Genomic DNA, 12,577 nt, shown 5'->3' with positions numbered 1-12,577 from the left:
AGCACTGGCGCTCTCCAGGAATGTGTCCTCTACCCACTACTCTTCTCGCTCTACACAAACAACTGCACCTGTAAGCACCCAACTATTAACCCTGATTCTGGTTCTTATGTAATAATATGGAATGTGCACCAAAGTAGCCACTTTTAATAATAATAATAATAAATTTTATTTGTATAGCACTTTCTTAAGCACTGTTTTATAGAGAATAGAATGCATAGAATAATAAAGCTTATTGCATCCTGAGATCACCTCAGGAAGGTAGAAAAAGAAAATATGATTTAAAAAATGCAGTGAAAAATTAAGATACATTAAAGGACTGAATAATTTAAAATAAACATAATTTAAACTATTAATTTATGAATTAAGATGATTGAAGATGCAGTTTAAAACTGCATTTTTGCCCAAGTAAATAAAAGTTATTCTACATTTAAAACCAAACTGCACAGTTAAAAAGTGAGGATGAGGATATCAGTGTGAAGGGAAAAGCAAACCAGCAGCAGATGGAGCCAGAGCTCACTGTCCTTTATCTTATTTTGAGCAGATCTATGGGGAAAACTCAATCTGCAGCCAATTTCTATAGAAAAGAAAAGACAAACTAACATTGCATTTTGATTTTAGTTTTGACACTTGTTATGCATTTCAGGAAGAAATAGCAAACCCAAACTGAAGTTTTTTTCTCTCCATTATTAGCTTTTTCACTTTAATTATGACCATGAACTACCACAGTGATTCTGAACATGAAACTTTTTTGAAACGCCATTTTAATTTTCTTTTTATATTTGTCCCAAATTACTCCTGTTTATATAGAAAATTAAATAGCAAATGTGCACATTTAATTTCGGTTTCCATTTTGGTAGTTTGTACACATATGGAAAATAAAAAAAAATAAATAAAAAAAAAAGGGTTTTTTTTCTAATTACTATATCTTTTTTGGCTGGATTTCCCTCCCATAGACCAATGGTGATTTGATAAATTAAAACTACCTGCCAATATTAAAGTACCCTGAGCAATATTGTGTAGAGATAAACAAATCATAAGCTGAAGTTGCATAAGGATTCTGAGCTCAGGTCATACCCACATTCCCATGTTAAATAAATCCTTTAAAACCCATCAGTCATCCATCTATTTGACATCTTGTCAGGTTTTTTTTAAATAAGGCCTTCAAAATCCCTTTGGAATTTCAGTTTGTTTTTTTTCAATTTACCAGCTTTTAAATAATTTCTCTCTCTCTGCTAATGCTCAGATTGCCATGCTGGCAGGTAGGTTTGAGGTATTAATGTAGGTCAGACGAAAACAAGGTGTTCCTTAGGGTGGAAGACCCATTCTCTCTTGGGTGTCTCTCATTTGTCTGGCCTGAGTTGATCATGTCTTCAAATCCCTTTGAAATGTCATCGTTCCTTTACTAGATTGTGTAGTAGGGTACCAGTGTCCCACATCACCAGTGCATTGAATGGGTAAGAACTTTCAAACTGCTAGGAGTTTGAATCTCATTCGATTAAACATGGAATACATGTTATGTACATGCTGAAGAAAGTACAACCCAGGATTTATTACCTTAGCATGGCTAGGAGTTCACACTCCCTACAATGGTTCTACATATTTTCAGAGAAGGAATGAGGCAACTCAGGAAGTTTAAATGAGACCTGCAAGATGCAATCAGCCCCATCTCAGGTATGAAAGTAGACTAATAATTTGGCACTCACCACACCAGATCAGCTTGTAGGACAGCAGGCCTCTAGGAAGTGAGGCATTCGCTCAAACTCCTTTGGAGAATTCCATCTGTTTCAAGTGCCATACTGGTGACACTGGTGTATGAAGTGCTATGGGCTGTATAGCAGTGTGAAAGCAAGCTTGCATGGTTCTCTAGTTTATTTCCTTTCCTGTGTCCTTCATGTATATAGTCATGTGTCAGTCTGTTTGGTATGTTGCATGTGCACACACCAAGAGAAATTCCTCATATGTACAATACATCTGAATTTGACTTGTATTAAAAGTAGGACATATACAGTGCATTGTTACAGCATTTATTTAGATTGTGCTTATGTTTAATGGAATTGACTGTCAAACTTACTTTTGTACTCCTTCAGAGGAAACAATCCTTCCAGAAAGAAAACATGCTAGAAGGTTGAGTTGATAACTAATCCTGAATTTATTTGTTAGACAATGCAAAATGGTTTTAAATGAATATTGCATAAAAATCATATGAAAAAGGCTTTGATTTTGTGCAATGTATAAAAACTACAGGCAATATTTGCAGAACACACTGAATAAATTGTAAAACATTTGACATTTTGCAACATTCTAACAGGCACACTGCATATTTACCGAGTACACAGTCAGAGAGTTGCCCTTTCCACTCCAACAAAGAAAATACAGGAACATTAAAGATGATGTCAGATGTCAGAAACTCTCACAGATATATAGAGATATTATATTACACACACACACACACACACACACACACACACACACACACACACACACACACACACACACACACACACACACACACACCAGTGTACAAGCATAAAAAGGAATGAATATGTTTCTTCTTTTACACTGTGACTTTTGGCTCCGAAAATAATTCACCCAGCATTTGCTCCTTCACACAGTTTACTGGGCCGTCAGAGGAGATGACCATCTTTTGCTCCTTATTGACGTCATCGTCGGGTATGGGCTCATACTGCCGCCGGTACAGCAGCCGAGTCACAAGCGTGATGATGAACATCTCCAGGATCAAAAGCTGCTGACTCATCACTGCAAAAACGGACAGAGGAAGCTCTTGAGGGGCAGGTGAGGCCTTCGCATCACACATCCCACTTGCTATTTGCCGCCTGTGCTTATGGGTTAAAACAACCCCATGGAATGTACTGCCTAGGTGAAGCAGGGTCAAGAGCACTCACAGTAACCCCGAGCCTGGGAGGAGTAGGGTGGGGCGCAGGCAATGGTTCCATTCATGGCCAAAATATTAATGATGGCAGACTGCAGCTGACTGAATATGAGGACCAGCTTGCGAGGGACACACCAGGGATATCATGAAATGAAAACACAGAGGGCATCAACAACACAGCGCCAGGGAATGGCACAGTCTTGTGAGCATGGTGTGCTGCGTACTCACTTGGTACATGGCATACTTGGGTATGATCTTTAGACTGCGTAAAGTGTTCCGCACATGCATGAACATAATGGACACGGGCCAGAGAGCGATGATGGTCAGGACCCCGACGAAAGGGTTTATCCAGATAGAAGCCCCAGTGATCTGCATCTGCAGCACAGGGACAGGCTCAGCATATTCTGTCCATCAGTTTCATTCATATTTATAGAATCTTTTCATTCCACAAGAATTATGTATATAGTCTCCATTTTAAGAGCGTTTTAATCTAGCCAGAGTTTAATCCATATAATCTATCCCAAATTGGAGGACATGGACCTGTGGTATTAAAATGGGCCTCTGCTTACATCAGCAACATCAAAGTTCCCATTGGTCCACAGGATGATGGACAAGATGGTAAAGACGATCTTCAGGATAGCAAATTGGAAGGCACCCAATTTCAACATGAAGAGTGACCGCCTAGGAAAACAAAGCAGGGGGAGCACAAAAAGAATTACAAGCCGACGCACCCAATATTGGCAAAATATGCTTCAGCAGCCACTGTTTAACTATTAAAACATTCGCAAACACGTGTATAGTATTAGCCAGAGCATAACGAGCCTATTGTTCCGCCTGTTAGCGAAGGTTTGCAAAAATAGTCAAGACTCGTTGAAATAGAACCACAATACCATCTGCTGGACAAAATGTTGGTTTCTTTAGAGAACACTTGTGCAATATTTACAGAGATGCCCATTTTCAAAAGGCAATAAGCTAAAAACCATTTCAGGTGCAATAGCCCGAGGTGCTGTTCCGGGTGACCGCACTAACGAGCACGAAAGAAGAACCACTTTCACCCAGGATAAAAGCACTTACAGAGGGTATTTGGCCATATTTACAAACAGAGCCTTTTATGTCTTGCCAATGATTGACTTCTTGCTTGCTGTTGCTAGTTAATCTGAACATTCACCTACATCTACGAGCTTCAGTGCCACGCGGATTTTAAAAATCAAAATACGGCTCTATAATCAATGCAGCTTTAAAGTGCCCCACACGTGGGCCCTGGCCCAGCTGGTCGATTTCCAGGACTAATCAGACAAAACACGCTCACATTAGAGAGGCTCTGATGGTGGGTCTACTCCATCATAGCACAGAAGCCATCCAAATACCTAAATGGAGTGCCATCAACTGCAATGATGTCTTATCTACCATTACTACTGCTCCTGGTGCTCCCCTTCTGTGCGTGGGTGGTTTACCGTGTGATGGGCACCATGGGCAGGCAGGGGCAGCAGCAGCAGCAGGGCCCTGTGCTGATCTTAAACGTCTTCTTCGCTGAGCGCCTCAGGAACGCTTCGTCACCACCACATTCCTCAATCATCAGGATCAGGAATTTAAACACCACAATTGCAAAGTACCTGGGAAAACGGAAACGGAATGCAAGTGTGTGTGTGTGCGGGCGCGCATATGTAGGGCTGGTCTTCCACTGGCAGTCATAGCAAAAAGATTCAAGAAGATTCCCGCGTATGAATAAGTAACCATTTAACTGAGATTAAAAGCAAGGTCTGATGTTCAGTAAAAGAGGCAGGAAGCTTTTTGCTAATATTAGAAAAAATGCAACACAGATTACAGGATCCATACAAATCTTTAGCATTATTATTAATAATAAACAATAACTACAATCAATGCGTTTTATTTCAATAACATCTTGTAAAATCAATTATAAGCTTGTTTTACATTTCATACATTTATTAATCTTAATTATAAACCTATTCAAATCTTAAAACTAACTCAAAGGTGTGGGCACCTGAGGAGGGATTAGAGAGTCAAGTGTATTGTGATTCCATATTCCGTGACAAAGGAGGGCCAAGCAAGACAGCTTTCCAATACTCGAGCCTAAATGTAAAAAGCCTGCAATCTCATGGACCCTAAAAGATATTACAGAGGTGATATGCTTAGAATAATAACTTACAAACTTTAACTTACGTGGCTGAAGTCATATCTGTGCACATTGTGGCTTTTGGAATCCACATGCCTAAACAGGACATTGTACCAATTACCTGGTAAAGACAAACAAAAACACAAGTGTCAAACCACTCAACAGTAGTGTGGAAATGGCTCTTTCCAATTGTAATGCATTATTGTAGTTCTCAAAGAGTGCCTCACTGGTGCTGCTCCATTCACCCAGATGATGGCGCTCTTCTTACTGGAGGGTACTTTCCAGTAGATGTAGATACATTCTTCGATGTAAACCAACATTGAAACTACAGCCATGAATGTCAGGGCAGTATACAGGATGATCCCAAAAACATCAAGCTCTAGGTAGAAGAAATACCCAATTTTAACCTCATGCCCCCACATATGCTGGTAAATAAATGGTTTAATTAAAGAAAACAGAAAAATAGGAGTGATAAAACATTTTACTTAAGTGACTCTTGTATATGGATGATACATAAAACCAGTACAAAAGAAAGCATGCACCATACATGAAAATTTAGGCTGTATATTGTAATCAGTTCAAAATGGCTAAATGTGTGACATATTAAGAGCACTAATGAGCCACATATTGTAATGCTTGGCAAGGCACATTCAACCTCCTGGGTATTGGGAAATACTCAGGAAATGATCAAGGACTCTGAGGAATCCTCCCAATACCACCGATACGCCTACACGCAGTACGGAGATACTGCAGCCCAACGCTTACTAACTCCCTTAAGGCTGGCCTGCCAGTTCCAGCAATTCTTTATGTGTGAGCAGGCACATCTAGCAAGACATTTTTATAAAAATTAGCTTTAATTATTTTTCTGCTCATAATAGTTTAACATCCTTACCAATCAATCATTTTACTCAGAAAGCAATCTAGATGTATAGATGGTGTTCTACCTTATAAACCAAACACCCCCAGATTACACAAGCATGGACCCAGTCATACTACACATCAGGACAATGAAGACATCTCCACAATGCCTTCTGTGTTTTCTTCCTATAGTCAGTTAAAGCTTGTCAGTCATCAAGAGATTAATGACTGTGCTCTGTCAATTTTTGCAACATTTGTGCGAACGGTTGTAGACAAGATGGTGCTGTAGAACAAAAGAGCAGAAGCACTTTTAGATTATACTCAGGGCAAAGGGCCACTAATAATAATAAAAGTTTACTTATATAGCACCTTTCATACATTTAAAATGCAGTTTGGTATGTACAAAAGCACTGTACACACCAAAACAACTCAATCAGAAACAGTAAATCAGTAAAATTAGTATAATAGATCCTTTAAATAAAATAAATCAAAAATAATTTTAAATGAATAAAATAAAAGATGCATTTAATGCTGTTCTTTAAGCATTTGTAAACTACGTTTATCAATGCAGTGTCCAACAAAACATTTTCCACCTGGTCCAGTGGAGCAGGGTTTTACTGGCCCCTTGTATATTTCTGTGCATTTTACTTGCCATAATTATATTACAATATATATTAAATACATTTTATAAAGTATAGTTGGGTCAGCTTTTTGTGGGCATGCCCTGGAGCTTCTGTGACAAGTAGGCCAGGGGAGTGGAGATAAAGGCCATAAAGACACCATTAGTGCGGCCAGCACCAGTATGAGGGCCTTAAGCACATGGCACACACTTAAGTGAGCACAGATAGTCGAGCTTTGGCTTTACAGAAGGGGAAGGAGTGGAGGACCTTGCTCTAGTTCAGGCTCTGCTGTCCAGTTTATTCTCTGCCAGAAAACCAAAAGCAAACACAGTTAAGCGAGAGCTCTCATGAGGGGAGGCAGAGGCATAAGGGGGAATGGGTGAGATGAGAAGACTGAAAGGTCAAAGGATTCATGAGCGAGGCAGGAGATCAGGAGAGGCAGAGGCAGGGGGAGAGGAAAAGGCAGAGGAAGGGGGCAAGATAGAGGGAGAGGCAGGATCATGAGGATAGAGAGAGTCAACTCTGTCTGATGGCTGAGGCGCTTAACACACTGGCTAGCAGCCAGAGACATCTGGACCGCATGTGGTCTGGAGTAGAGCAGGGAAAACGAGAGGAGGAGAGAAAAAGTACAAGGAGATATTTGTGTTCCAACCATTAAGCAGAAGCTCATTTGCTATAATCACTCGTCCCCCACTGTAAGGCTGGGTCATTGATCAATACATCATTTTATATGTATGTCAGTGTATGAGAATGTGCCTTTACACACTACAAGATATTTGAATGCACATGTGTATGTGTATACATGATGTCAAATGTGACACGAGAGACTGAGAAACATTTAACAGTGAGCATTTCAGAAAGACTATCGGTTTATTAGATTAACACACACACAGTTGGTGTATAAAGTTTGCTTCAGTTTGTACTGGAGCTTCAAGGCCAATGTAGCTAACAAATAATGAACATCTAACCCTAACCATACAATTTAATATAATCTCAAACCTTGTTGAGTTACTAAGTAGTCTCATACAGTTCTTTTATGAGGTTTCTGGCCCTGTATACGTATTATCCACAGACTGTTGCTGTGTTCCAAACCCAGGCTGCAGCCGAGGTAGAACTGACCTATGAAGACTTGAAGACTCATTCTTAGCACCATATTGGCTAAACAAACAGAACAGTCCAATGAGGCTGCATGGTGAGTTGAAATGCAAGGAAAGCTGTTGAAATGCAGGGATCAATGTTGATCCCTAGAAGTGCAAAACACATAAGCTCTATAACAGAAAACAAATAGGTGCAAAAAGCAATACCCTACAAGAACTCGAGTTTCAGTTACTTATCATAGGTGCAGGATCAGTGGTCATTTAAATAAATATTCCACAAATAGTTGGGTCTTCAGTCTGCATTTGAAGACTGCGAGGAACGCTGCTGTCCAGACAGCCAGTGGAAGTTCATTCCACCATCTAGGAGCCAGCACAGAAAATAGTCTCGATGCTCGTCTTCCATGAGACTTGAAGCATGGTGTTTCAAGCTGAACCTTACTTGAGGTTCGAAGTACTCGAGATACAGGTCGGGCTTTGACCAATGACATCATGTATGGTTTTACTCCCCCCGCCCCCAAATGCATACAAAAATTAATAAATGTGATTTTAGTGCTTTGGACAACAAGGCTTTACACACTTTCAAACAACACTCCTGTGCTCATTGTGCTGTCAAGATCTTTTGCATGTAAAGGGTCTGTCGATGGAACACTCCAGGAACTGGAGGGAGTGCCCTTCCTGCATAGCATGTGAGAAAGCCATGAAATGCATCCTTACTTTCATAACCTTGTCCCTTGTGGGCATAGCATTAAAAACTCCGGATTTTTAAAAAAAATGTCACGGCTATAACAACAGTATAGGTCACCAAACAAACATTTTCAAACCACCAACATTCTTACACCCCTCCACCCCCAAATTCTGAAACCTGCTGGCAATAGAAGGATGCTGCTGTTTGTTAGAGTGTTTGCCGTGTTCTGGGATTCATGCCATTTCCTCTTTGTGGTCAGAAATTAAGTACATCCCCTTTGGTGTTGTCACGTACTGTTAAAAAGTTGGCTTTCTGTTTTAGCTCTTTATGTGCATCAGTATGATGCATGTAAAAAAAAAAAATTTCAAGGATGTGACACCGCTAACACTATATTTAAGAGGAGGTGTATTACCCAAGCAACCACTGAAATGCAGTACCTCCTCAACATTTTATCTTGTTGTGCAGCCATTTCTGACCCCACCTGCAAGGTCTATTTAAACAGTGTACACCTTCCTATTTGATGTGTAATGTCCCAATGCTGCCTGTTAAAATACCCACACATGTGTAGTCGAAAGAACTAAAATCACATGGGCTATTTTTGCATGGATAGCGGTGTCAGGTACTACGACTTTGGTCAAAGAGTGCATTTCAGCTTCTTTTTTTTTTCACCTAAATGCACATGGACAACAGATAAACTCTTTGGTTTTGTTACAGTTTATTGTGGGCCTAAGAATAAAAATGTAAGTTATTTGTAGAAGTGTAGAACTGGTTTGGGCTTGGATTTTTTGTTGTTGTTGTTACTCTTAGGTCCACACCTGTAAATAGTGAGAGATTGACAGAGTTGTTGGCAATATCTAATGGCCAAACCAAATGTAATGCCCAGTTCATGTTGGCTGAGGTTAAAAGAGAACATTGAAAGTTTGGACTTGGAGCTACAGTGACGTGACAATATTATGCTACTGGAACAGGAAAGTATCCCAGCTTAAAAGACCATAAAAGGACATCTTTCACTGTACCAGGCCTTCTGAAAAATTGGGATGGAACAATGATGGGCCACAAAGCACACAGCATCAGGCCTACTCTGAGAATATGTGGTGCCAAATCAGTGTCGCTCTCATGTCTGCAATGATGCATGTTAAACTCAAGAAATATTAATTAAGAGTTATTTTTACTCAAGAATTCTTGGCTTATACTAAAATAACTGCAGCCTGAAAAGCATCTGTTCACTAGAAAGATGACAAAAAGACCAGAGCGCTCATGAAGCATCGTGTAGACACAAATGTCCTTTTTGTTTTGAATGGAGAAAAGAATGCAATAAAGAGAAAGCATTGATTCTGGCATAGTAGCTATGGTGTTCAGTCTCATGCTTTTTACGTACCTCCTACAAAGCCAGCTTTCATTTATATGTGAAGCCACAATTACAAAAATAGGGTAGTAGTACAGTGACATGGAGAGTCAAACAACAGCAGCCTTTATGAAGCAAAATGTAAAAACACAACCATGTTAAATGAAAACATTACAGAAATCAAAATTTAAAAAATGCTGTATTATAAACAAACAAAAGCTCACATGAAGTGGCATGTTGCATTTGAGATTGCTCACAGCGAAAGGGCTTAGGGGCTCAGCATTTTCCATCTGAATGTGTGAAGACTGAATCATCAGCAAGGCCTTTACTGTAATTAACCTCTTACTATGAATTACCACAAAGCTTACTTTCAAAGCTTTCTTTAAAACTACCTTTGAACTTAGAGCTTGAGATGCCAGACTCTCCATTTTCTCAGTTTTCCATCAGCTTGTGTGCTCGTTTTGATACTTTAACATAAAAGCTAAATGTGTGAAGAGGCACTTCTGTTGAGTAACTTCAAATGCAATATTTTTGAGAATATTTTGCATTGCAATATATGCATTTTAATTGCAGTTTTGTTGGGTCATTAATATTTAGTGCTGTGACCTTTCAATGCATAATGGTGTAATGTCCTCTTTTCCCTTATTCTGGCCTTACACCAAATGACTTCTCAAAGATTTCATTGTCAATGATAAATTTCCCCTGTTGGGGTAAAATCATGACACTCCTGTTATGTTGATCGTTTGGTGAAAGGTGGTACGATTTACAATTATGACTGAGTACTACACGAGCAGTTAGGAATTAAGGGCCTTGCTCAGGGGACCAACAGTTGCAACATGGCAGGTGTGGGGCTTGAACTAGCAAACTTCCAATTACAAGGCAAGTACCTTAGCCACTGTGCTACAACTACATTGTCCACAATCAATAGGTGAGCCCTTTTCAGCATCAAAGCAAGTACAGGGAGGTCTTTGGCAAGTAGCTGAGACATGGAGGAAACTCCAGGGAGGCCTTGGATGTTGTGGTTCTTTTCTTTTGGGGGGGGGGGGGGATTTTTTTCCAGAACAAACCAATTTTTCTTCTACATTTTCAACAGGTGTATAATGGAAAATGATCTCAAAAGGAATCTAGTTGCAAATAGTGACCCTTCAAGATCCCCAGTTTTAGCAAAATCATAGTCTGTGACTACATTGTTTTTAGATGTGAGAGGTTTTCAGACCTTAGTCTTTGTTTCCTAAATGCTGTTATGATTTAGCTCTTGGAAATCTATTGGAACAGTTCATTCATCTTCGAAAGACCTAAATTAACCCTGCTGTATTGCTTATTCAATACGTTTTATTTATTAAATTACAAGTTCGTTAAATTTAGTTTAGTTACATTCGCTGTTTAGATGGTGAAAGACGCTGTAAACTTACGTAAAATGATGTCTATAGCCAGGGGTGGTGGTTGTCTGCAGCTTGGATCAATGGTTTGATTGAGTAGATCCATCCTCAGTCGTGGTCTACTTGCAAGAAACTGTCTTTTTGAACGGCGACGCACTGAGATGAAGCAAGTTGCGCTGTGCTCAACATTCACCTCTGGGAATAGCAAACGAACGAAACCTAATCTTCTTTACCAGTTCTACTGATGGACACGCCCCTGACTTCAGATATGTGTTCTGACAAAACTCAGTAAGGTGTATTTCTTCGTGCTGGAACAACTGCAAACTCCCATGACCAAAACCATTTAGCACCCAGCAGTTGCTGAGGCTTTGGTTACAGTAACTCAAGTCCGAAACCCGGGGACACTCTTTATCACATGCCCGTACGCCCCCACTAAGAAGCAGCATGTGGTGAAAATGAAAGCTTCTTGCTCTTTTACTCGTTTTAACACCCGTCTTTAAACTTAATCACCCCCGTGAAAAAGAACGACACTTCATGGTATGGATATTTCGAGTAATAGTATAGAGGATTTTTGTGCTCTACACGGTACTCGAAGTGCCGCACCTTCAGTGGGTCGGTTATTAAAAACATTTAATTTTGTAACTAACCTTTATGTAGGTTAGTCCATGACTAACTTCGGAGTTGCACAAAAAAAGTCAGCATATTATCCTCATTCAACCTTTCTGCTTTTTGACCGTTAGGACAAACCAAACTTGTTTTGTTTATAAGCACTGCAAGGAAACGATTTTCATTAAGTGCCACGGAATTTAATTGTAGACACTTGCGACTCGTTTATAGTTTAGAACCTTAGAACATGTTTGCTTTTTCCTGCCAGGACAACGGCAGAACCCCTGTTGAAACGACATTTTATGTCATACGTATTATTAGGACTTTACATTTTTAATAACTAATTATAATTATGTATACGCCCCTTCTAATTACTGAGTTAAAGTATTTAATCCACACCTATTGCTTACAGGTATACAACACCAAGCACAACCTTATACAAACATTGGCAGGTGAATCGAAGCTGTAACTTAAAACATGGCACAGTCACAGAACGCCACCAAGCAGTTCGAGAAAATTCTGCACTGCTAGATTTGCCCCGATTGAGAGATTGGTAACATAACTTTAAAGTCTGCTAAATGACAGTCTACCAAAGGAAGAATACTTTGCACTAAGAAATGTAAACAAAAAAAGAGTGACATTATTAAGCCATCTGATAAGGGTGGAGCTGTGGTCATTTGGAGAAAAGACCTCTACAAGAAGGAAGCAATTGTGCAGCTTCTTGATACTAGTTTTTGTAGACAGTACACCTCTGACATCACTCTACAGTTATAATCCTCCATTCAGTCCACTATTAGTCATACCATATCAGCAGGATGCATTCCTGATTTCACACAAAATCTTATTGTAGATAATCCTTGATGTAGCTGTTTCTGTCTTCTCCCTAAAATTCGAAAGGACAATAATCCTGGAGGTCCTATTGTATCTGCTTGTTCCTGCCCAACAGAAATAATATCCCACATT

At 39.7% G+C, this 12,577-nt stretch overlaps 1 protein-coding gene across 1 annotated transcript; it reads right to left on the bottom strand.

Annotated features, from left to right (window-relative positions):
- Window positions 1-2,490: 2,490 nt before the first annotated feature.
- On the bottom strand, window positions 2,491-11,414 carry slc51a (solute carrier family 51 member A). The gene is made up of 8 exons (XM_027005388.3): window positions 11,042-11,414; window positions 5,252-5,403; window positions 5,072-5,145; window positions 4,345-4,503; window positions 3,460-3,571; window positions 3,119-3,265; window positions 2,904-3,009; window positions 2,491-2,757 (listed from the first exon to the last, which is right to left on the bottom strand). The coding sequence occupies exons 1-8, from the start codon at window positions 11,112-11,114 to the stop codon at window positions 2,555-2,557; spliced, it is 1,026 nt and encodes a 341-aa protein (XP_026861189.1). The 5' UTR covers window positions 11,115-11,414; the 3' UTR covers window positions 2,491-2,554.
- Window positions 11,415-12,577: the final 1,163 nt, after the last annotated feature.

This window comes from Electrophorus electricus, chromosome 1 (genome assembly GCF_041902795.1).
Source record: "Electrophorus electricus isolate QZ-2024a chromosome 1, ASM4190279v1, whole genome shotgun sequence".
Classification (NCBI taxonomy): Eukaryota; Metazoa; Chordata; class Actinopteri; order Gymnotiformes; family Gymnotidae; genus Electrophorus; species Electrophorus electricus.
The sequence above is the reverse complement of the archived record's forward strand: the minus strand, read 5'-3'. Positions and strand labels throughout refer to the sequence as shown.

Coding starts and splice junctions, on each gene's coding strand:
- slc51a (XM_027005388.3), bottom strand. CDS start 11,114: ATGGATCTACTCAATCAAACCATTGATCCAAGCTGCAGACAACCACCA. Junction 4,504..5,071: donor ACAGATATGACTTCAGCCAC/GTAAGTTAAAGT, acceptor CCGTTTTCCCAG/GTACTTTGCAATTGTGGTGT. Junction 2,758..2,903: donor CTCCCAGGCTCGGGGTTACT/GTGAGTGCTCTT, acceptor CCGTTTTTGCAG/TGATGAGTCAGCAGCTTTTG.